Genomic DNA, 26,882 nt, shown 5'->3' on the forward strand with positions numbered 1-26,882 from the left:
TATAACTACTATAATACTGCCTCCTATGTACAAGACTATAACTACTATAATACTGCTCCTATGTACAAGAATATAACTACTATAATACTGCTCCTATGTACAAGAATATAACTACTATAATACTGCTCCTATGTACAAAAATATAACTACTATAATACTGCTCCTATGTACAAGAATATAACTACTATAATACTGCCTCCTATGTACAAGAATATAACTACTATAATACTGCTCCTATGTACAAGAATATAACTACTATAATACTGCTCCTATGTACAAGAATATAACTACTATAATACTGCCTCCTATGTACAAGAATATAACTACTATAATACTGCCTCCTATGTACAAGAATATAACTACTATAATACTGCCTCCTATGTACAAGAATATAACTACTATAATACTGCTCCTATGTATAAGAATATAACTACTATAATACTGCTCCTATGTACAAGAATATAACTACTATAATACTGCTCCTATGTACAAGAATATAACTACTATATGGACATCCCATATCATATTATAAGACCTTCAGAGACATTTTGACTCCTCATTTTCAGACACTCTGTAACTTTCTCCTGTCTGGAGGATCTCTACCCCCTCAGACATTAGAAGCTCACATAACCATAATCCACAAAGAAAACAAAGACCCCCTCCAATGTGGCAGTTACCGCCCTATCTCTCTGCTAAATGCAGATGTCAAGTGGTTGTCCAAAATATTAGCGCAGCGTACTCAGCTGATCCTGCCGGATCTTGTGGACAGTGAGTAAGAGGGATTTGTGCGTGGCAGACAGGGCTGTGAGAACACGATACGCCTGCTCCATCTTATGGACTGGGCTAGAAGCTCATCCACGCCTTTGGCCTTGTTGAGCACGGACGCAGAGAAGGCCTTCGACAGGGTCGGTTGGCATTATATGTCGCGGGCCCTGTCGAGGTTTGGTTTCCCAGACTCGTTCATATCCGCGATCTTCGCTTTGTACTCAGCCCCGTCTGCCAAACTCAAAATATACGGTACGCTTTCCCCCTCCTTCGCCATCTCTAACGGGACGAGGCAGGGTTGCCCCCTCTCTCCATCTTTATTTTTCTTAGTTATGGAGACTGTGCTCTATAAGATCCGGCAGGACCCTGCTGTTAGGGGCCTTACCATCAATTCTCAGACCCACTTGACAGCCGCATTTGCTGATGACCCATTAATAATGACGTCTAATCCCGAAACTTCTTTCCCTAGGCTCTTGTTCCTTTTTGAGGTATTTGGTTTTGTTTCAAACTTCAAAATCAACTATAGTAAGTCCATGGCCCTCAATGTCACCTGCCCTGACTCGGTGAAAGAGGCCCTTCAGAGAACTACCCCCTTTCAATGGGCTACAAAAGATAGCTACATGTCCCTGCTCAAGCAAAGGATTTGTTTGCTCTTAATTATGCCCCCTTACTCTCATCGGTTAGGAAACACTTACAATCTATCAAACTCCCATTTATCTCCTGGTGTGGAAGGAGGAGCTACCTCAAGACATTTATAGCCCCCAAATTCTTGTACCTACTACAAGTTTTGCCTATTTGGCTGCCGCACTCATTTTTTGTCGAGACTCTACGAGTTTTCTCACTCTTTTTGTGGGGCAACAAACCTGCCAGAATTGCTTATTCTGTGCTGACCAGAGAGAAAAGGTTTGGCGGCTTTGGTCTGCCTGACATGCGCTCCTACTATGCGGCTTATCAACTATTCCGAGGTCTGTCTCTTCTTAATAACTCCTATGATGCGCCATATGTGCGTCTAGAGCGCTCTCTGCTTACCACTAAAATGAGACGGATACTCTGGGGTCTATCCCCTTGTTCACCTGGTAGCTCCTCCTTCTTGCCCCTATGGAAGAGCCTATTGTTAGAATGGGCCAGGCAATACAAAGCCAAAGTGCTTACATTTCCTATCCCAGGCACACCACTCTCCTCCTTACAGTTCCACGTTCACCCGGAAGCTAAGACGCCTTCAGGCATCTGGCCTCTCCTGGCTGAAATTCCCATTAGTGAGATCCAGACTCCAGATGGGAACCTAAATTGGACTTCAGTCTTGAATGACCTCAAAATTAAAAATGCCCACTTTCTTCAGGTGTTCGCCCTGCAGAAAGATATTAAATTAATTAAACTTCAACCTTCAACTACCACTAGCTCCCCTTCTTGGTTAGAAAAACGGATTTCAGACACATGTAAGATTCCTAAACCGCTGTCTACCATATATAAATAATTGCTCTCATCCTCCCCTCCTGAGCTACACTTCCTCAATTCTTGGGAAAGGGAGCTCTCTATTCGGCTCTCAGATCCGGAAAGGGCTTTTATCCTCTCACACTCCCATGGCTTTAGTCGCTGTATTAGAATACAAGAGAATTCATATAAGCTACTTACCAGATGGTACAAATCCCTGGAATTTCTACACAAGCTCAACGCAGACATCTCAAGTGAGTGTTGGAGGTGTGGGAAGGATATAGGTTCCCTATCACACATTTGGTGGTATTGTGAGAGGATCAAAGCGTTCTGGTTAAGCATAGAAGCATTGATCAATGAGGTTTGTGCTACGCAGGTCAAACTAGATCCCAAACTGATCTTACTTTGGTGCCCCAATGACTCGCTGTCCCCCTGTAGATCTGATCTTCCCACTATGCTCATCACGGCGGCGAGATTGCTGATACCGCTGCTTTGGAAGAATGCTGAACCTCCTACTGTAATGATGTGGAGAGACAAGGTGGATCAGATTTATAGATTTGAAGAGCTGGCCCATTGGGAATCCTTCACCCGCCTTCGATTTCTTAAAATCTGGTCACCATGGAAAAACTTTAGAAAGTTTACTTGACTGAGTTAGATATCTCTTGATTCCCCCCCCCCCCCCTTACCATTCCTTTCCCGTTGTTCCTTACTGTTATTATTTTGCCATTAATGGTTTTATTTTAGTGTTGAATCTATTTTTATTGAATAGAAAAAGAACACAACAATCATACATAGCAACCAAGACATTGTATGAAAAGTATATCTCCAATTCCATTTCCAAGACCATGTAAAACATAAAATAAAGTGCACAGATGGATTCAGAGACCACCATATTTCTCTGGGACGCAACCATGAAGACCAGAGAAAACAAATGCCATCAAATAAATGCTAAAGGAGAGGTTCAGCAATATTAGATACATACAGTACGATATGAAGAACCTTGACTACTGAAAGGGAAGGCAAAAGGAACTTAGGACACAATCCTGAGATACTCAGTGATGGCGTTTTGAACAAAGGGCTACTAATATGTAACTCTTAAGTGAAACAGATTAAATCGTTAACCTAGGAGAGACAGGGGGACAGACAAGAACAAAACACGACGAAACAAAAGACAGGGGAGGGAGGGGGGGTGGAAAGTAGGGGGGGGGGGGGGGGAAGGGGAAAGGACAAGACATCATATCACGTATCCCAGGTACAGTCACCTGAGACCAACCAGGTTTGAAAACGAGAGGAGCTCCTAAATTGATTCCAAGGTTCCCAGGTTAGTGCAAATGTTTGGACTTGGTTACAGGCCTCAGCTTCCATTTCTTCCATCCTGAATAAGGCATCCAGGGCACGTATCCACGTAATTCTCTGCAAACTGTCTGAGGATCTCCACTGGCGTGGTATGATCTGTCTCATAGAAAGGACAAATGTTTTAAGTACTCCCTTTTTGACATGTTTGATCCTACCCGGGAATATAGAGAGCAGGGCAATCAAAGGGGAGGGAGATATAGTAGACCGGTAAAGTGCATTATACAGAGAAAAAACATCTTGCCACAAAGGGGCGACCCCAGGGCAGTCCCACCAGATATGTAGCATGGAACCAACCTCTGAATGGCACCGCCAACAGGTGTTGGGGACCGATGGATAAAAATGATGCAACTTAACCGGCGTCCTATACCAACGAGTAAGGATCTTATAGTTCAACTCCTGTAAACGACAGGACCTGGATGATTTATGCGTAAATAAGAGGGAACGATTCCATTGCTCAGAGGACAGGGAGAACGTCAGTTCACTCTCCCAACCAGAGGCAAACCCAACACCTCTCATCTGTTCAACGAGTGATAGGTCCCCATCTCCACCGGCACCCAGCAAGCCATATATCAAAGAAATACCATGATCTGGGCCTGTGTTGGCAACACAGAGCTTTTCAAAATTTGTCAGAGGGGCAGACAGCTGCGATCCGGGAGCCAGAGAGCCCAAGAAGCTACGAAGTTGAAAGTAGTGGAACCAGCGGCTCGGGGAGTTTTGGAATATGTGTGATAGATCCACGAGAGGTAGGAGCCCTGAGCTGTTAAAGATGTCCCTAATTAGGATCCGGGGCGGGGGAATTGTGCGGAAGAAGGGGAGATTCTTGATCTGTGAGGGGAGGCCAGGATGAGCCACAATATGCGTCAAAGGACCCGGTGCGGAGATTAACTTGATTTTGGAGGCAAATCTACTCCATAGTTTGATCAGGATCTGAAGTAGGGGAGAACAAAGAGTATGTAGAAGGCTATTTAGTGTTGCTATAGGGAGCCAAAATATCCCAGGTACCATATGGGGCTCGAGGGTGTGTTCTATGTCTACCCAAAGTTTCAGAGATCGTTTGTGTATAAGGTCTAGAACACAATTAGAAATGGAAGCTCTAAAATATGCCTGGAAGTCAGGAAGGCCAGCTCCCCCCACACTCTTCGCTCTGGATAAAACTCTGTAACTCACCCTGGCCTTAGTGCCATTCCAGATAAACCTAGAAGCTAATGACCGCAATTGGGCAAAAAAACTATTTGGTATAATACACGGGGCAGTCTGGAACAGGTAGAGGAATTTGGGTAAGATATCCATCTTTAGGGCATTTATTCTACCAAACCAAGAAATCTGCAGGGGGGACCACTTCTGGAGAGAAGCCTCTACCTTCCTAAATAAGGGTTTGTAGTTCATTTGAAAGAGGAGATTGGGGTTTGCTGGGAGGTTAATGCCTAAGTGGCGAATCGAGTCCGAGGCTACTTTAAACGAGAAGCTTTCTTTAACATGAGAAATTTCCCTGCGTGGTAACGAAATATTCAAGATTTCAGATTTCTGGATATTAACTTTGAAGTTACTAAGCCTCCCAAATCTCTCAAATTCCCGCAGGACCGAAGGAAGGCCTATTCTGGGGTCCGAGAGATAGAGAAGCAAATCATCGGCAAAAAGGGAAAGTTTATGCTCCTTAGTTCCAACTCTCACCCCCTTTATATCTTGATTATTGCGCAGCGCATTAGCTAAGGATTCCATGGTCAGAATATATAGGAAGGGGGATAAGGGGCAACCCTGGCGTGTACCATTCTTGATAGCAAAAGGTGTGGATAAAAGGCCATTAGCCCTTACCTGAGCTGAGGGAGAAGAGTAGAGAGCCATAATACGTTTAATCATTTTAGAACCGAGTCCTAAATGCTCCAGGGTTAAGGTTAAGAAGCCCCAATTGACCCTGTCAAAGGCCTTCTCTGCATCCACTGAAAGTAAACACAGAGGAGACCTAGTATTCCTAGCTCTAGCTATGATGCCCAAGGTCTTCAAGGTACTATCTCGAGCTTCCCTGCCCGGGACAAAGCCCACCTGTTCCTGATGGATATACTTCGGGATGAGGGGGTGTAATCGTAAGGCTAGTAATTTAGCGTACACCTTTAGGTCCACGTTTAAAAGAGAAATAGGCCTATAATTGGAGCAATAAGAGGGATCTTTATCAGGTTTAGGTATAACCGTTATATGGGCCTGTAAAGTTTGGGGAGGGAAGGGGGTTCCCACTGCTATGGAATTAAAAGATTCGAGTAATAAGGGGGATAGCTCATCTATAAGAAGCTTATAAAAGCGTGGGGTAAGGCCATCTGGGCCTGGGCTTTTCCCATTTTTGAGATCTCTTATAACTCCCGCAATTTCTGGGGATGAAAAGTCATCTTCCAGCGCCAAAGAATCTACGCTAGGAATCTTTTCAGGGCCGAATTGGTCTAGATAATCTTTAGTATCCTGTGTAAAGGAAGCAGACGCTGAGTCCCTCCCTGTGTTCAAGTCATAAAGAGAGCTATAATAGGTGCGGAATTCTGATGAGATTTCGGATGGAGCATAAACAATTCCCTTGTCGGATGTGTTAAGTGAGGATATCTGGGTCTGGGGTAACCTAGGATGTAGAGCTCTGGCAAGCCACTTCCCACTTTTATCGCCATATTCAAAAAATCCAAATTTTACCTTATCACGCAAACATAGTGATCTTTGGTCTAGAATTTGAATTACTTGTTGGCGGAGCAGCGAGATATCAGCTTTCAACTGATCAGAGGGGGTCAATTTATTTGAGGTCTCTTTCCCGTCGAGTTGTGAAAGTAGGGAGGAGAGTTTAGCGGACTTCTCCTTTTTGAGTCTAGCGCCATGAGATATGAAAATCCCCCTGAGCACACACTTAAGGGCTTCCCATTTAATCGGCGGGGGAGAGGGGTCTGTTTGGTGGTTAACTGTAAACTCAGAGATGGCCTTCCTAATGTCTGACATGCACACCAGGTCGTTAAGAAGATTGTCATTCAATCTCCACGTGAAGGGACGGGAAGGCGTCTGCTGAAATCTCAGTAGGCCATACACTGGAGTGTGGTCAGACCAAAGGAAGCCATCCATTGAGCTAAGTGGATCCTCCTCAAGCAAAGATTGTGAAATAAATAAATGGTCTAGTCTGGCATAGCTATTGTGGGCTAAAGAATGAAAACTGAAATCTCTGACTCCCGGATGCAGCACCCTCCAGAGATCTACAAGGCGGAGAGAGGACAGGATTTCCCTAAAGGAACGCTGGGATGTCGGAGAGATAGCTGACCTACCAGACGAAGAATCCAGATCCGGGTCCATCACCATATTCAGATCACCGCCCAGGATGATAGAGGATCCATCTGCAAAGCGAGCCAGTTTCCTGAGAATCTTGGAGCCATATGGAATCTGCCCCTGGTTGGGAAAATAGACATTAGCAACCGTGTATACACGTGGACCATCAGACAGCTTGAGGAATACATAGCGCCCCCTACTATCAATATCTGTAGCCAAAATCGTAGGCCGAAAAGATTTATGGAATGCAATAGATACACCTCCTGCTTTTTTGACGGGGTTGGGACTATGGAACCAAGTCGTGTAATACCCACGGTCACACCTGGGAACCGAGGCAAGCTTAAAGTGGGTCTCCTGGAACATAATAAGCATGACCCGCTTCCGGTGAAAGCGATATAGAATCTGGCTACGTTTTTCTGGTTTATTTAGGCCCCTGGCATTATACGTACAAAAAGAGAGAGGGGACATCTTACCGACCTCTGAGAGGAAACTGGATTAAGTGGGGGAGGGAACACGAGGATCCAAACAAAAGGAAAGAGACAAGGACTAACAAGCAACACGCAGATAAAACAACAAAGAAAAAGAAAAGAAAAAAAACAAAACAAAAGAAAAACCTCCTATAAGAGAGAGCCAAAAACTATGGCTCCGAGGTAGACTAGTAAGTGACTATAGTCACGTTCGACACCAGGTGTCGATACCCCTAACGAGGGGAGGAGAGGTCAAGGGCAAGGCAGCAGCCCCACTGACCCCCGGCATATAAAAAGGAATATCAAAGATATATAACATATAGCATAAAACATTAGAACATGAATACTATACACTGAACCAGCGCATTGGGATAATATGTGAAGTCCCACGAAAGCCAATTAGGCTCAAACAGGTGGTCTGGAATGGCGTCTGGGATGCCTCTGCGGTTTCGGGATCGCCTCTTGCCATTCTTCACGATCACTAACGGGCGGCACCATGAGGGGTCTGGGCCAGTCAGGCAGCTCCACCGCGGGGAGATCTAGTGTAGCCAGAAATCTGGGGAGGTCTTCAAGAGATTTGAACGTAGCAGACTTCCCGTTTCTCTTGGCCGAGAGCTGGAAGGGATACCCCCATCTATACAGGATCTCATTGTCCCTGAGTGTGGATAGAAGCGGTTTCAAGGCCTTCCTAAGTTGTAAGGTGCGGCGTGCTAGGTCCGGGAGGATCTGGATGGTATTCGGGCCCGATTCAGGGCCAGCCGCAGCTCGAGCAGCTTTGAGGATGGACTCCTTCTCCTTGTAAAAGTGAATACGGCAAATAATGTCCCTGGGACGTTTCAGGTCCGTTGATTTTGGGCCCAGCGCCCGATGGATCCGATCTATCTCAATGATCCTGTCCGGATTAATTTCCAAAAGTGAGGCAAAATGGCGTTGCGCCCAGGATGGCAGATCTTCTACAGATTCAGGGACCCCCCTTATTCGGAGGTTGTTTCTCCTATTGCGGTTTTCAATATCGTCCATGTGGGTTAGAATGTCCTGCATTTGAGCAGCGTGCTCATTAATGACTGCACGGTGACAATCCAGAGTATTAAAGATCTGCTCCTGTTTGTTCTCCACCTCCTCTACCCTCTGCCCCACATGCCTGATATCCTGATGCAAGGCCGCAATATCTTGCTTGTGGGAAGCTTCCATCCTGCTGAGCAAAGCATCTACCTCAGCAGTAGTGGGAAGGGATTTTAAATGGAGCTTCCAGTCCCAGTCATCCTCATGGGAGAGGGCAGTGGGCGATCTACTGGAGGCAGCCGACAAGGCAGGGGAGCTGTGGTGGGAGAGCTGTGGGCCTGAATAGGCCTCTGAACCCCTGGAGGCTGGCGATGAAGGGACGGACCCCAAGGTAGGACTCACCGCTGCTGCCACTGCTGCATATGAAACCGGAGGTCCTCCGGTGCTATGTTCCCCCTGGTTCCTGGAGGTGAGGGCCGCAGTTTTCCCTCTAGTCAGAGGAGTAGAGGCGCTCGTTTCCCGCGCCTGCTCCGCCATCTTGGAGGTTGTGGCGCCGGATCTCAGGCTTTCAGGCTGGCTGGACGGGCACAGGAACTTTGTGATGTCCCCCGATTCTCGTGATGCGGGTGCCGGGGTGTTAGCTGTGCCCCTCTTGCGACCCATGAAAAATCTGTGGGCTTCTGGATGCTATATGGGGCTGTAAATGCCGGCGGTGCTCAGGAGCTCAGGCAGTGTGCTGCTCACTCCGCCATTGGCAAGCTCCGCCCCCAATGGTTTTATTTTAGATACCATGTACAGCTTTGATTTGCATTATTTGTCACTTCACTTGCATGAAATGCTTGTCATTCTGCCTTTCATCAAAGTATGATGGTATGTGATTGTATAGTGTACTTTATTCTTTTAATAAAAATAAATTTGGTTAAGAATATAACTACTATAATACTGCTCCTATGTATAAGAATATAACTACTATAATACTGCCTCCTATGTACAAGAATATAACTACTATAATACTGCCCCTATGTACAAGAATATAACTACTATAATACTGCCTCCTATGTACAAGAATATAACTACTATAATACTGCTCCTGTGTACATGAATATAACTACTATAATACTGCCCCTATGTACAAGAATATAACTACTATAATACTGCTTCTATGTACAAGAATATAACTACTATAATACTGCCCCTATGTACAAGAATATAACTACTATAATACTGCTCCTATGTACAAGAATATAACTACTATAATACTGCCTCCTATATATAAGAATATAACTACTATAATACTGCCTCCTATGTACAAGAATATAACTACTATAATACTGCTCCTATGTACAAGAATATAACTACTATAATACTGCTCCTATGTACAAGAATATAACTACTATAATACTGCTCCTATGTACAAGAATATAACTACTATAATACTGCTCCTATCTACAAGAATATAACTACTATAATACTGCTCCTATGTACAAGAATATAACTACTATAATACTGCTCCTATGTACAAGAATATAACTACTATAATACTGCTCCTATGTACAAGAATATAACTACTATAATACTGCCTCCTATGTACAAGAATATAACTACTATAATACTGCTCCTATGTACAAGAATATAACTACTATAATACTGCCTCCTATGTACAAGAATATAACTACTATAATACTGCTCCTATGTACAAGAATATAACTACTATAATACTGCTCCTATGTACAAGAATATAACTACTATTAAGCACATCCTGATCCCACATTTTAACATCCTTTGTAATTACTTACTCCAAGGAGGTTCCCTCCCCCCACAATCGCTATCGGCCCATATCACAGTAATTCACAAAGAAAATAAGGACCCCCTAAACTGCGGGAGCTACCGCCCTATTTCGCTTTTGAACACTGATGTGAAATGGTGGGCTAAGATTTTGGCCCATCGGATCCAGTCGGTTCTCCCTGACATTATTAATAGGGAACAGGTGGGATTCGTCACTGGCAGACAGGGGAGTGAAAACACGGTCCGCGTCATACACTTAATCACGTATGCTCGGCGGAATTCTATACCGCTAGCCCTTCTCAGTACAGATGCAGAGAAGGCCTTTGACAGGATCAACTGGCATTTTATGTCTCGGGCACTGTCAAAATTTGGCCTTCCGGACCAGTTCATCCAGTCCATCTTCTCACTCTATTCGCTCCCCTCTGCTAGGATTCGGATCAATGGCACACTCTCTCCAACCTTCCCCATCACTAATGGGACGAGGCAAGGTTGCCCACTATCACCGGCCCTCTTTGTTATTGTTATGGAGACACTGCTGGCCAAAATTAGGCAAGATCCGGACATCCAAGGGATCACCTTGGGATCTCATACCCATATGACAGCTGCCTTCGCAGACGACCTCTTGGTCATCACGTCCAATCCCACGACCTCATTTCCCAGGCTCCAAGCTCTTTTTGAGGAATATGGTTTGGTCTCTAATTTCAAGATCAATTACGGTAAGTCACAGGCCCTAAATATTTCCTGCTCAGCCACTTCCATTGAAATGATCAAACGCTCCACGGCATTTACGTGGGCTCCCAAGTCAATTCCATTTTTGGGCACCCATATATCAGCGAATCCTGAGGACCTTTACGAGCTTAATCAAGCCCCTTTACTTAGATCCATTAGAGCACACCTGCAATCCCTAAAACTCCCGTTCATTTCGTGGATTGGAAGGAAGAATTATATTAAAGCCTTCATTGTCCCTAGACTACTTTACTTCATTCAAACACTACCTATTTGGCTACCCCATTCCTTCTTTGTGGAGGTCCGCAGAATCTTCTCAGCATTTGTATGGTCGGGTAAGTCCCCCAGAATAGCATACACCACCCTCACTCGGGAGAAAAGATTGGGAGGTTTTGGCCTGCCAGATGTATACCTTTACTATAAAGCGTCAATGCTAAGCAGAGCTCTAAGCCTCCTCTCCTGGCGCCCTCTCAATCTTGCCTCCCAATTGGAGTGTGATATGCTCACCTATAAAGATAAACTGGTCTTATGGGGTTTGCGGAAAAGTACTGCTAATAACATTTATGCCTCGCCTTTGTGGAAGGGCTTACTGCTAGAGTGGTCCAAACTATATCAGGCGTCAGTTCTTAAGTTCCCTAGTATGAATATCCCCCTGCACCTGCTTCAGGCCCATATTCATCCCGCCACCACTGCACCATCAGGAATTTGGGCCCTACTATCTAGCTTAAGGTTACAAGATATTATATCTGAGTCTGGTGCTTTAAATTGGAGTGATGTTTTCGCTCTTCCAAAGGTCCAAAAGGCTTCCTTTTTGGCAGTTATGGCCTTTAAAAAGGACCTAAAGCTTATTGAAAAGGTCCCACGACCCACAAATGATCCCTCATGGATGGAGGGGAAGATTTCAGTAGGCCAACGCCCGCGGAAGCCTCTCTCCACATTATACAAGGAGCTGCTCTCCTCCGCCCCTCCAGATCTGTGGTTTCTCTCAGCTTGGGAGAAGGAGTTATCCATAACTTTGTCAGAACCTGAGAAAGCTTTTATCCTCACACACTCGCACGGATTCAACCGTTGCATTAAGATACAAGCTAACTCCTACAAATTGCTCACAAGATGGTATAAAACACCAGAATATCTTCATAAGATCAATCCTGATATCCCCGACCGTTGCTGGAGGTGCGGAGGAGATCTTGGCTCTCTTTCTCATATATGGTGGAATTGTGAAAAGATCCGGCCTTTCTGGATAGAGATCGAAACTATTATAAATACGATCTGTAAAAACCAGGTTAGATTAGACGCAAAGCTCCTAATGTTATGGTGTCCTAATGACACGCTGACCCCCTCAAGGTCAAATCTACCGACTATGCTTATAACAGCAGCTCGCCTATTGATTCCATTGTTATGGAGAAATGATTCTCCTCCATCCCTCTTGATGTGGACCGAGAAGGTGGATCAGCTTTACCGGTTTGAGGAGCTTGCACACTGGGAGACTCACTCTAGAGCAAAGTTTATCAAAACATGGTCCCCTTGGAAGCTTTATCGTAACTTCTAGATTCACACGAAGCATATGATAGACATCTATTACCCCCCCCCCCTTACCTCCTTTTCCCCCTCCCCTCTTCCCATGTCTTGTCTTTACTTTTTCGTATTAATTACTTTTATGCACATGTTAATGTGTTATTGAGTCATGTCGCCACTGCACTTGAATTGATGCGCTTAGCGAATAAGCATTTGTCCAGCTGCGCCTGGTATTTAAGTGATTGATTTGTCACATGACTATTTGCGTTTTCTTCAATAAAAAGAAATTTGATTAAGAATATAACTACTATAATACTGCTCCTATGTACAAGAATATAACTACTATAATACTGCTCCTATGTACAAGAATATAATTACTATAATACTGCTCCTATGTACAAGAATATAACTACTATAATACTGCACCTATGTACAAGAATATAACTACTATAATACTGCTCCTATGTACAAGAATATAACTACTATAATACTGCACCTATGTACAAGAATATAACTACTATAATACTGCTCCTATGTACAAGAATATAACTACTATAATACTGCTCCTATGTACAAGAATATAACTACTATAATACTGCCTCCTATGTACAAGAATATAACTACTATAATACTGCTCCTATGTACAAGAATATAACTACTATAATACTGCTCCTATGTACAAGAATATAACTACTATAATACTGCTCCTATGTACAAGAATATAACTACAATAATACTGCCTCCTATGTACAAGAATATAACTACTATAATACTGCCCCTATGTACAAGAATATAACTACTATAATACTGCTCCTATGTACAAGAATATAACTACTACAATACTGCTCCTATGTACAAGAATATAACTACTATAATACTGCTCCTATGTACAAGAATATAACTACTATAATACTGCTCCTATGTACAAGAATATAACTACTATAATACTGCTCCTATGTACAAGAATATAATTACTATAATACTGCTCCTATGTACAAGAATATAACTACTATAATACTGCTCCTATGTACAAGAATATAACTACTATAATACTGCTCCTATGTACAAGAATATAACTACTATAATACTGCCTCCTATGTACAAGAATATAACTACTATAATACTGCCTCCTATGTACAAGAATATAACTACTATAATACTGCTTCTATGTACAAGAATATAACTACTATAATACTGCTCCTATGTACAAGAATATAATTACTATAATACTGCTCCTATGTACAAGAATATAACTACTATAATATTGCTCCTATGTACAAGAATATAACTACTATAATACTGCTCCTATGTACAAGAATATAACTACTATAATACTGCCTCCTATGTACAAGAATATAACTACTATAATACTGCCTCCTATGTACAAGAATATAACTACTATAATACTGCTCCTATGTACAAGAATATAACTACTGTAATACCAATCACTATGGGTCAGGGCAGGTAGGTGTTTTCAGCACATGATAAGTGTATTTGCACTTTTCACTGGATTTTCCCCCTGTTTTATGTGTACATACTGTATATACCTTTGATGTGTCACAGTTTCCAGGATGTTTATCACATCGCAGAATAAAGAAAGGATTTATTTTGGTCCTGATTGTAGAACTCAGTAAATATTTCCAACCTTTGCACCCCGTAAACCTATGCTTAAGGGCAATGCACGTTTTTCTCTCACTTCCATATCTGACTACGAATAGTTACTGAGTATGACGACCGCCTAACCACAAAACAGGATTCAAGTGGAAGACAACCGCTAAACAGTGTGTAACACATCACGGAAACTAACTCTTCTAGGCACAACATGAATTGCTCACATAGTCAGCCATCGGCTGAGCAGAAACTGTCTTTTGGTGCCCCTTTAAGTGAACAAGTTCATTGCACATCCCTGTGGTCTGAGAAGATAACACTGTTGGCCACCATGCAGCAGTAAGGAGTGGAGGGGGGTGAAGACCTAATACACAGGTCACAGAGCACGCTCACTACAATCTAGATAGCTGGTGGACAGTGGACACAGTTCACCTCCACTCCCTCTTTGCACAATGACTATTGCAAATGTTACAGAGGATGCCCACTATATTTTCATATAGAAGGAGATAGGTGATGGACAGAGCTGTGATGTCTGCGCCTGTTAAAGAGCATGCTCACTAGACTGTATAGAAGCAATTAGGTGACCACTGCACATGTTATAGAGAATGCCTATTAGACTTCCATAGAAGTCAGTAGGTGATAGACAGAGCTCACCTTCTACTCCTCCATGGAGAGTGAATTCCCTGCATGTTACAGAGCATGCTCACTACACTCTATAGAAGTCAGTAGGTGATAGACAGAGCTCATCTTCTACTCCTCCATGGAGAGTGAATTCCCTGCATGTTACAGAGCATGCTCACTACACTCTATAGAAGTCAGTAGGTGATAGACAGAGCTCATCTTCTACTCCTCCATGGAGAGTGAATTCCCTGCATGTTACAGAGCATGCTCACTACACTCTATAGAAGTCAGTAGGTGATAGACAGAGCTCACCTTCTACTCCTCCATGGAGAGTGAATTCCCTGCATGTTACAGAGCATGCTCACTACACTCTATAGAAGTCAATAGGTGATGTACACAACACAGCTTACCTCCTACCCCTCCTTCCATAGTGAAGTCAGGACATGTTACAGAGCATGCTCACTACACTCTATAGAATTCCGGAGGGGGGTGTACACAGCCCACCTCCTCCTTGCACATTGACCACTACACAATACGGAGCATGCTCAATAAAGTCTAAAGAAATCCACAGGTGATGGACACAGGTCAACTCTCTTCCCTCCTTTCACAGTGACCACCGCACATGTTACAGAGCATGCTGACTACAGTCTGGAGAAGGCAGTAGGTGATAAAACTCAATGGAGGAATAAACTTTTTAGACATTAGTTAATATAACCTTCATCTAAGACTGGTTTAAAATAACCAGCTGTTTTCACCCCCATCTCGATAGAGAGCTCACTTTGTGTCTCCTTTATGGGTATTCACTGAGACTACCTTCTTAGGTAGCCCATTGTTCCAGGGTATCGAACACACTTGAGCTTCAGGAGGCATCCTTAAAAATGACCTTAACAACATCCAATAAAACAGACCTCTCTTTTTCTCAGGCTAGCACCAAATCAAATTTCAGATGTTCTGATTTCTCCTATTCCTTACAATTACTAAGCGATGCCCAACATGTCCTACAGCCCATGGGAGAGAGAGATTGGAACGTGTCCATCTGCCTGAGACTAACCACCATAACCAACACAAAGAGATTAATCTCAACTTTACTCTTCCTTCCTCCAAAACCAAATAAACTGCAACCATACTCCGAGAGGAATAACCAAATGGGCTTTACCAAGAAACGTGATAGTTCAGGACCTGTCCTAGGCCCAGAAATACATGCCCGGCAGTTTCCTACTGGGAAACATGTCTCATATATACAGTATCTCCCAAAGAAACTTGGGCAATATCCAGGAGACGACCTGCTCTAGATGCAGGGATGCCTCTTGGCCTGCCTGTTAATCCAGTCTTCTGCCACAAAACTGCAAGTCTTCTCAAATAAAATACCAACAAACAATACAAGTCTTCCTACTTTTCTTCTTAGTTGGGGTCTTTTGGTTCAAATAACCCCAGAAGGTAACAGAATTCTCCCACTACAGAAAAGGCTACTTTTCTGTGTTTCTGCAGCAGCCTGCAAAGCCATCTTAGAAACATGGCTGGAGCCAGAACATCCAACTCTTCATCTTCATCATCCTAGAAAAACTGACATTTCTTCCAGGGCTTCATGCAAACAGAAACTAGAGTCCAACTTTTCTTCAACACACGGAAACCTATTATTCCAATTATTCCAAGCCACATTAAATCCAGAATCAATTAATAATTTTGAACTGTAAGATGGAAACATCTAGAACCATTGCAGATGATGAATCCATGTGATTCAATGCTAACAAATCCAACGTTCCTGTGGCCCAAAATATTCTTTATCAAGGCTACGTGGCTCTATGTGTCCTCACCAACCTCCTTCACATCCCAACTTTTCTTCAACACATGGAAATCCACTATTCCAATTCTTCCAAGTCACATTTAATCCAGAATCAATTAATGAGTTCGAACCACAACCTGGAAACATCTAGAACCATCGCAGATGATGAATGTGATTCAATGTTAACAAACCCAACGTTTCTGTGGCCTGAAATATTCTTTATTAAGGCTACATGGCTCTACGTGTCCTCTCCAACCTCCTTCCATCCCAATCTTTCTCTCTTCCATTCTACATAATAAATACACCCTCTAGAACAGTATATTAAACATCTTCATGGAGGACTTTGTTAACTCCCCCCTGTATACTCCACTTAGACAGTAGTCATTGTTGAGGTGAGATTCCCCGCTGGACAATCTCTATTCCCACCTCTGTTTCTAACTATCCAGAATCCTGATCCCGCTTATGTCCGGAAACTTAGACTTAGATATTTTTTTTGTTGTGTTTTGATGAATCCAGTTAGATGGACTTTGAAACCAAACTACCTCACAATTCTTGTTTATTAGCTGCTGGCGTAATCACCAAGGTTGCAAATTCCCCTACTCCTGATATGTTGATAAACTGTATAAAAAATATGGCATGTGAATAGGTGAGCTCATCTCCTTCCATCCCTGCACCGTGACCTCTGCCCATGTCACAGAGCATGCCCACTACACTCTCCGATATCAGTCCAGACTGAGGTTTCCTGTGTACAAGTGGTTGTAGCTGTGGATAAATTCCCATTACTACTCATTCTACTTGACCCCCCACCTCTTCTTCCCAGAAATGTACTTATCCAGTATGTCGTTTATGTCATTTTAGGTATTGCAGAACTATGTTTCATCAGTTGTGCAATAAATCGGTGACTCACTGAATGAAGTTATGTAATACTCTCTACTATGTTCTTGTTTCTGTTCTATCGATACCGGTACTCATCTCTGCATGGATATATACAGCATGCCTACAATAAATCGGTGGTATTACATGAATTACACCCCGAGTGTATAAGAGGCTAGCATGTGACCCTCCCAAGAAACAATATGACAAATCTCTGCCTTAGTATATTATAGGGGGTGGACGGCCCGGGCCACAATGATGACTAGCTGCTAGTTAGAATTTTCAATAATGGAAGAAAAGAAGCTTGAGACATGAGCAAATCTTTCCGATGTAAACCGTCCTGAACTCCAAGTTAAAACCCATACTTGCCAACTCTTCCGAAATGTCCAGGAGGTTCTCGGAAAAAGGGAAGACCCCTCCAGACTCGCAGAAAAATTGGCAAATCTCTTGGGTTCCACATGGTGGATTCCATGAACTTCAGTGGTATGTGGTGCCAGGATGCTGTATCATCAGATGCATCCCCAGTACCCAAAACTACACTGATGCAGCAGTAGGCCATAGCTTAGCTAAAAAGAGAAGTTTTTCAGAGCCAGACCTCACGCACCGCAGCCTCCCATCTCTCTCAGACCTCCAATAATGGGCAATCCAACAGGTACGGAGACCATGAATGGTTCCATATAGTAAGAATGTCCACACTTAGTACCTACACAGTGGAACCAACCTGCACCTATTTCTCGATGTGCTCATGAAGTGACATGGGCAAAATAATATTTCAAGCACCCTTTCTAATATCTTTAAGTTTTTGGAGTATGTAAGGAAACAGGAGAACCCAAAGAAACCCAATGTGACTAGGAACATCCAGTGCTGACAACCATCAAGCCACCATCTCCTACAGCTCCTGTAGAGGACTAATCTATTGCACGCCACAGTCCTGCAGTCCCTCTCCAGTGACCATGGTAACGTTTGACAGGTTCCTCACCTACCATGTCCATTTATGATACCAGGGTGGTTTGTGGCACCCAGGCCCTTATGTACCAGGGCCCTGAATTTTAAATAAGAACACAGATTTTGGTCAGGTTGTGAGAAGTAGAGTAAAGAAGGTCATCCAAGTCTTCCAAAATGACACTCCAGTATCCTAAAGGGTAAAGTTCTGCAAACCTCCAAGAAAGGTTAGTACTTGTAGAAAGAATTATTCAGGTCAAATAGCCAGCATGGAGGATAAGAATAACTACTTACCATAAGTGTGGCTGAGATTCAGTACAAGGAGTCCGCTAAGAAAAGCCTTAACCCAACGCCGGTCAGACATTCCACCCTAAAAAATAAATTATCTGATAAACCATATATACACAATAAAATCATATAGACTACACAACCAAGGCCTGAATATGAAATATACTCAAAATGTGCTAGAGGAAGCTCTGCACCATTGTAGGTGCATGGTGGATAGCAGTGCACCCAATGAAGTCTCCTCCTATTACAGTATCTCACAAAAGTGAGTACACCCCTGACATTTTCATAAATATTTTCTTCCATCTTTTCATGGGAAAACACTAAAGATCTGACACTTTGATACAATGTAAAGTAGTCAGTGCACGTCTTGTATAACAGTGTAAATTTGGTGTGCCCTCAAAATAACTGAACACACAACCATTAACATCTAAACCACTGGCAACAAAAGTGAGTGCACCCCTAAGTAAAAATTGCTAAATTGTGCCCAAATATGTTGTGTGTCCACCATTATTTTCAAAACTCAACATTATTTTCCAGCACTGCCTTAACTCTCTTAGGCATGGAGTTCAGTAGAGCTTCACAGGTTGCCACTGGAATCCTCTTCCATCCTCCATGACGACATCATTGAGCTGGTGGATGTTAGAGACCTTGCGCTCTTCCGCCTTCCGTTTGAGGATGCTCACTAGGGTTTAGGTCTGGAGACATGCTTGGCCAGTCCAGCACCTTTACCCTCAGTTTCTTTAGCAAGGCAATGGTCGTCTTGGAGGTGTGTTTGGGGCCGTTATCATGTTGGAATACTGCCCTGCGGCCAAGTTTCCAAGGGGAGGGGATCATACTCTGCTTCAGCATGTCACAGGACATGTTGGCATTCATGGTTCCCTCAATGAACTGTAGCTCCCCACAGCTGGCAGCACTCATGCAACCCCAAACCATGACACTTCCACCACCATGCTTGACTGTAGGTAGGACCTCACCTGATTGCCGCCACACACGCTTGACACCATCTGAACCAAATAAGTTTATCTTGGTCTCATCAGACCACAGGAGATGGTTCCAGTAATCCATGTCCTTAGTCTGCTTGTCTTCAGCAAAATGTTTGCGGCTTTCTTGTGCATCATCTTTAGAAGACGCTTCCTTCTAGGATGACAGTCATGCAGACCAATTTGATGAAGTGTGCGGCGTATGGTCTGAGCACTGACAGGCTGACCCCCCACCCCTGTAACCTCTGCAGAAATGCTGGCAGCCCTCATACAACCTCTGGATATGACGCTGAGCACGTGCACTCAGATCCTCTGGTTGACCATGGCGAGGCCTGTTCTGAGAGGAACCTGTCTTGTTAAACCGCTGTATGGTCTTGGCCACCGTGCTGCAGCTCAGCTTCAGGGTGTTGGTGATCTTCTTATAGCCTCGGCCATCTTTATATAGAGCATCTTTTTTTCAGATCATCAGAGAGTTCTTTTCCATGAGGAGCCATGTTGAACCTCCAGTGACCAGTATGAGAGAGTGTGAGAATGATAACACCAAATGTAACAAACCTGCTAATTGGGCACAATTTGACCATTTTCATTTAAGGGTCTACTCACTTTTCTTGTCAGCGGTTTAGACGTTAATGGCTGGGGGTTGAGTTATTTTGAGGGCTGTTATACAAGCTGTACATGGACTACTCTACATTGTATCAAAGTGTCAGATCTTCAGTGTTGTCCCATTAAAAGATAGAATAAAATATTTACAAAAATGTCAGGGGTGTATTCACTTTTGTGAGATACTTGTACATATAACCTCTCCTATATCTCCCCCTATTACTCCATATAACCTCTCCTATATCTCCCCCTATTACTCCATATAACCTCTCCTATATCTCCCCCTATTACTCCATATAACCTCTCCTATATCTCCCCCTATTACTCCATATAACCTCTCCTATATCTCCTCCTATTACTCCATATATCCTCTCCTATATCTCCTCCTATTACTCTATATACCCTCTCCTATATCTCCCCCTATTACTCCATATAACCTCTCCTATATCTCCTCCTATTACTCCATATATCCTCTCCTATATCTCCTCCTATTACTCTATATACCCTCTCCTATATCTCATCCTATTACTCCATATAACCACTTTTTATATCTCCTTCTATTACTCCATATATTCTCTCTTATATCTCCTCCTTTTACTCCATATATCCTCTCCTCTATCTCCTCCTATTACTTCATATATTATCTCCTACAGTATATCACCTCCTATTACTCCATATATCCTCTCTTATATCTCCTCCTATTACTCCATATAACCTCTCCTATATCTTCTCCTATTACTCCATATATTATCTCCTACAGTATATCTCCTCCTATTACTCCATATATCCTCTCTTATATCTCCTCCTATTACTCCATATAGAACACATAGTGCAACAGCACTCTACAAACCAAATAAAGTACAAAGGTATATTGTATTGCCAATGCTATGCTAATAACTTAGAGATGCTTAGCAAATACATTTTGTACAAAATTATTTGAGCCCGTCTGCCGCATGCCAAGGCGATCTCTATAAGACGGGTCCTAACACTAAAGCTCACCTGTTGGGTGCCATAACAGCGACCATGAAATTCAGGAAGTGTAGGTCCCACATGCATGCTGGGCCCCTTTTGGTTTATATATTTCTATGATGCCAAAATGGCCTCCAATGAATCCAGGGACTACAAATACCAGCATGCATGCTGAGCAAACTATGTACTCATGCTAATTAAAATCAGCCCATGACGCAAAACAGGCCATATAACCTCTCCTATATCTCCTCCTATTACTCCATATAACCTCTCCTATATCTCCTCCTATTACTCCATATAACCTCTCCTATATCTTCTCCTATTACTCCATATAACCTCTCCTATATCTCCTCCTATTACTCCATATAACCTCTCCTATATCTTCTCCTATTACTCCATATAACCTTTCCTATATCTTCTCCTATTACTCCATATATTCTCTCTTATATCTCCTCCTATTACTCCATATAACCTCTCCTAAATCTCCTCTTATTACTCCATATAACCTCTCCTATATCTAATCCTATTACTCCATATATCTTCTCCTATATCTAATCCTGTTACTCCATATAACCTTTCCCTATATTCCCTCTCCTATATTTCTTCCTATTACTCTATATACCCTCTCCTATATCTGCTCCTATTACTCCATATAACCTCTCCTCTTAATGTTCCTATAACCTATTACTCTGTTATTACTCCGGTATGAATACATACACATACCTGCTGTAGGGGACTTTACTGTACATCTTCCTCCTGGCAGTACCTGGGCTGCAGACTTTCGGCTTTCTTCCTCCTCCTCCTCCTCCAGTCTTCTGTGGCTTCCTCTTTTCTCTTCCGTCTTCTCTCTGTATATGGGGGTCAGTGTTCTTTAGGCCCCCACATGGCCACTGTCGGACCCTCCAGCTGTACCCCTCAGTGTCAGTGTGTAACTTCCTTCCTCCCTGCACCTCTGTATAACTTTCATAACTCCCACATGTTCTGCTCCACCCGGTGACGTCTTCCTGTCGCTGTGTAATAGTATCACAGGTCTCATTAACCCTCTCCTGCTGTCTGTAGCTGTCACCCTGCTACTGCCATGCTCAGGGCCGTCTTTAATATTGATTGGGCAAGAATTTACTTGGATCCCGCCTTCCCACACCCTACCATGCAATCACGCCCTCCACCACAACACACACACATAGGCGTGCGCAGCATATTGCATTAGGGTGTGCACCCTAAAGAACAAACACACACACCTCGCGCGTGTATGTATGTATATATTATACACACACATATATATATATATATATATATACACACAAATACACTCTGCATACAGACAGACAGACCTGCACTATCAATATAATGAAGGGAGAAGAAATCATTTTTAAACTTACCCGTATTTTTCGCCCTATAAGACGCACCTAGGTTTTAGAGGGGGACAATATGGGAAAATATTTTTCATTACACCTGAGGTCAGACCACCAATCAGACCCCCAATGTTAATCAGACCTCAGCTGACAGCCCCAATAAGACCCCCAATGTTAATAAGAACACAATAAGACCTCAGATCAGACCCTAATGTGAATGACCATCTTCAGCCCCCCAGGCGCCTCTCTTCAGCCCCCCAATGCCTTATATCAGCCCCCCAGTGCCTCATATCAGCCCCCAATGCCCCTCTTCAGCCCACCAGTGCCTCATATCAGTCCCCAGTGCCTCATATCAGCCCCCAGTGCCCCTCTTCAGCCCACCAGAAGCCTCTCTTCAGACCCCCAGCAGCCTCTCTTCAGCCCCCCATTGCTTCATATCAGCCCCCAATGCCCCTCTTCAGCCCCCAGTGCCTCATATCAGCCCCCAATGCCCCTCTTCAGCCCCCCAGTGCCCCTCTTCAGCCTCTCTTCAGCCCCCCAGTGCCTCATATCAGCCCCCCAGTGTCTTATATCAGCCCCCAATGCCCCTCTTCAGCCCCCAGTGCCTCATATCAGCCCTCAGTGCCTCATATCAGTCCCCAGTGCCTCATATCAGCCCCCAGCGGCCTCTTTTCAGCCCCCATGTGCTTATATCTCCTCCTTTTACTCCATATATCCTCTCCTCTATCTCCTCCTATTACTTCATATATTATCTCCTACAGTATATCGCCTCCTATTACTCCATATATCCTCTCTTATATCTCCTCCTATTACTCCATATAACCTCTCCTATATCTTCTCCTATTACTCCATATATTATCTCCTACAGTATATCTCCTCCTATTACTCCATATATCCTCTCTTATATCTCCTCCTATTACTCCATATAGAACACATAGTGCAACAGCACTCTACAAACCAAATAAAGTACAAAGGTATACACTGCGTGCAGAATTATTAGGCAAATGAGTATTTTGACCACATCATCCTCTTTATGCATGTTGTCTTACTCCAAGCTGTATAGGCTCGAAAGCCTACTACCAATTAAGCATATTAGGTGATGTGCATCTCTGTAATGAGAAGGGGTGTGGTCTAATGACATCAACACCCTATATCAGGTGTGCATAATAATTAGGTAACTTCCTTTCCTTTGGCAAAATGGGTCAAAAGAAGGACTTGACAGGCTCAGAAAAGTCAAAAATAGTGAGATATCTTGCAGAGGGATGCAGCGCTCTTAAAATTGCAAAGCTTCTGAAGCGTGATCATCGAACAATCAAGCGTTTCATTCAAAATAGTCAACAGGGTCGCAAGAAGCGTGTGGAAAAACCAAGGCGCAAAATAACTGCCCATGAACTGAGAAAAGTCAAGCGTGCAGCTGCCAAGATGCCACTTGCCACCAGTTTGGCCATATTTCAGAGCTGCAACATCACTGGAGTGCCCAAAAGCACAAGGTATGCAATACTCAGAGACATGGCCAAGGTAAGAAAGGCTGAAAGACGACCACCACTGAACAAGACACACAAGCTGAAACGTCAAGACTGGGCCAAGAAATATCTCAAGACTGATTTTTCTAAGGTTTTATGGACTGATGAAATGAGAGTGAGTCTTGATGGGCCAGATGGACGGGCCCGTGGCTGGATTGGTAAAGGGCAGAGAGCTCCAGTCCGACTCAGACACCAGCAAGGTGGAGGTGGAGTACTGGTTTGGGCTGGTATCATCAAAGATGAGCTTGTGGGGCCTTTATGGGTTGAGGATGGAGTCAAGCTGAACTCCCAGTCCTACTGCCAGTTTCTGGAAGACACCTTCTTCAAGCAGTGGTACAGGAAGAAGTCTGCATCCTTCAAGAAAAACATGATTTTCATGCAGGACAATGCTCCATCACACGCGTCCAAGTACTCCACAGCGTGGCTGGCAAGAAAGGGTATAAAAGAAGAAAATCTAATGACATGGCCTCCTTGTTCACCTGATCTGAACCCCATTGAGAACCTGTGGTCCATCATCAAATGTGAGATTTACAAGGAGGGAAAACAGTACACCTCTCTGAACAGTGTCTGGGAGGCTGTGGTTGCTGCTGCACGCAATGTTGATGGTGAACAGATCAAAACACTGACAGAATCCATGGATGGCAGGCTTTTGAGTGTCCTTGCAAAGAAAGGTGGCTATATTGGTCACTGATTTGTTTTTGTTTTGTTTTTGAATGTCAGAAATGTATATTTGTGAATGTTGAGATGTTATATTGGTTTCACTGGTAAAAATAAATAATTGAAATGGGTATATATTTGTTTTTTGTTAAGTTGCCTAATAATTATGCACAGTAATAGTCACCTGCACACACAGATATCCCCCTAAAATAGCTAAAACTAAAAACAAACTAAAAACTACTTCCAAAAATATTCAGCTTTGATATTAATGAGTTTTTTGGGTTCATTGAGAACATGGTTGTTGTTCAATAATAAAATTAATCCTCAAAAATACAACTTGCCTAATAATTCTGCACTCCCTGTATTGTATTGCCAATGCTATGCTAATAACTTAGATATGCTTAGCCTCTTCAGAGGGAAAAAAAGAATCAGCACAAAAGTATCAAATAATATGGCTGTATCATTATTCTAAAAATTAAAAAAGCACAACCTCTGACACAAATATAAAGTATTTTGCAGATTATTATTTTTTTTACAATGTGCAGATAGTACTGTACTACTAACCCCTACATACAGGGTAATACAGCGCCCCATACCTCTTACATCCAGTGATGTCTCTTTGATGTAGATGTTCTCTGTCCTCATCTTCTCCTTTCAGACCTTCAGACCAGACCACCAGTTTTCAGCCATTTCTCGTCTCTGCAGTTTGACAAACAAAATTGAGGATTTTACTAAGTTATGACGTAAAGTCATGATTTTATGAAAGACACGGAGGCGAGTATTTGCTTAACTCTTTCTTTACTGAACATATAGCAGCAAAGATAACTGAAGAAAAGACATCAGCGTAACCATGGCAATAACCCCACCCCCACAGCCCCTATATAAGGCGCATCACCACATGAACACTTCCTCTTTCTTTGTGGACTTCAACTGACGAGAACCTTGAACTTGGAACGGTCAACAAACAGCCCGAACTTCGACTGCGAACAACAACAGTGGGTTGCCGCAAGGAGAACATCTGGAAGCAGCTGACAGGAGGCGATCAACCTGAAGAAAATAAGACATCATGGTAATAAGGACACTAACTATCCGAGTGTGGCAAAACCATACCCGGAAACATTCCCTGCGAAAACAATAATGCATTCAATAAATAAATAAATAACATTTCAAAAAGATCATGAGACCCCACAGACCAGATGGGTGGGCATAAAACAAAGGGTGGGAAATACTCGCCTCCGTGTCTTTCATAAAATCATGACTTTACGTCATAACTTAGTAAAATCCTCAATTTTATATCAAGACACGGAGGCTCATATTTGCAAGTTTAAAGCTGAGCAATGACTGAGGTAAAAACATGCGGATCAGGTCTGAAATAGAATTCCCGAAAGGTAGAGACTCGGGACCAATCTGCCAGCTTCATGACATCTTCTAAACGGGCTCCGGCCACCGACATTGAGGTAGCCGCTGCCCCCCGTACCGAATGTGCGGTAAATATAGAAGTGTCAATCCCAGAGAGAGAAAGAATCCACTTGACCCACCGGGAAAGCGTAACGCTGGTTACCGGAGCAAAAGGGCGCCGAAAAGAAATAAACAATTGAGGGGAATCTCCAGAGCGAAAAGATAGGGTGCGAGACTCGTATTCCTTTAAGCATGCAACGGGGCACAGTTGTAGAGAAGAAGGAAAAGACGGAAAAGTAACCGACTTAATACCCGTTTTCGTGCGACGAGATATGTTGAACATAACGCCATGAGGAGTAAAATAACGCGCGTCAATGTCCAAAGCTCGGACATCCGAGACGCGCTTACAAGCCACCAAACAAAGAAGGGTCACTAACTTGGCTGACAGTTGTCGTAGAGACAGCAAAGAGTTGAGAGGCCAATCCTCCAAGAAACGGAGGACTGTAGCGACATCCCAAGTGGTAGAGAAACGAGGTCTAGGTGGACGCGACAGGCGAGACCCCCGTAACAATCTACAAACCAAAGGGTGTTGGCCGGCGGGGCAACCGTCAAACCCAGAGTGTCTGGAGGAAATAGCGGAGCGGTACACGTTTAACGTACGGTAGGCTTTACCCGCCTCAAAGAGAGAAGTGAGGAATTGAAGGATAGCGGCTACAGGGGCTTGTAGGGAATCCAAGTCCCGTGAAACGCACCAACGAACCCAGACGTCCCACGCAGACTGATAGGCTCGTCTAGTGCCTGGAGCCCAAGCTGACTCCAACAGCTGCCTGGTTGCAGCCGAAAATTGTGAGGAATCCCAGGAACTCCTGAAACTCGGCAAGCTAGAAGTTGTAAGGATCCGTCCAACAAGAGCGGATGGTGGCCACCGTAAGGGTCGAGAAGCAGTTGAGGAAAAAATG

At 43.4% G+C, this 26,882-nt stretch overlaps 1 protein-coding gene across 2 annotated transcripts in view; it reads right to left on the bottom strand.

The window, feature by feature from the left end:
* The window catches only part of IL27RA (interleukin 27 receptor subunit alpha), a 49,396-nt gene extending 27,304 nt beyond the window's left edge, over nt 1–22,092 (bottom strand). Inside the window, exons 1-2 of one of the 2 annotated variants that reach the window (XM_040415092.1) lie at nt 21,717–22,092; nt 18,451–18,526 (exon numbers count right to left, since the gene is read on the bottom strand). In XM_040415092.1, the coding sequence (XP_040271026.1) occupies nt 18,451–18,520 (70 nt within the window). In that variant the 5' untranslated portion in view covers nt 18,521–18,526; nt 21,717–22,092. The remainder of the gene's footprint in view (nt 1–18,450; nt 18,527–21,716) is intronic. The other variant, XM_040415091.1, reaches the window with a different exon arrangement.
* Nucleotides 22,093–26,882: the final 4,790 nt, after the last annotated feature.

This window comes from Bufo bufo, chromosome 1, assembly GCF_905171765.1.
Source record: "Bufo bufo chromosome 1, aBufBuf1.1, whole genome shotgun sequence".
NCBI lineage: Eukaryota > Metazoa > Chordata > Amphibia > Anura > Bufonidae > Bufo > Bufo bufo.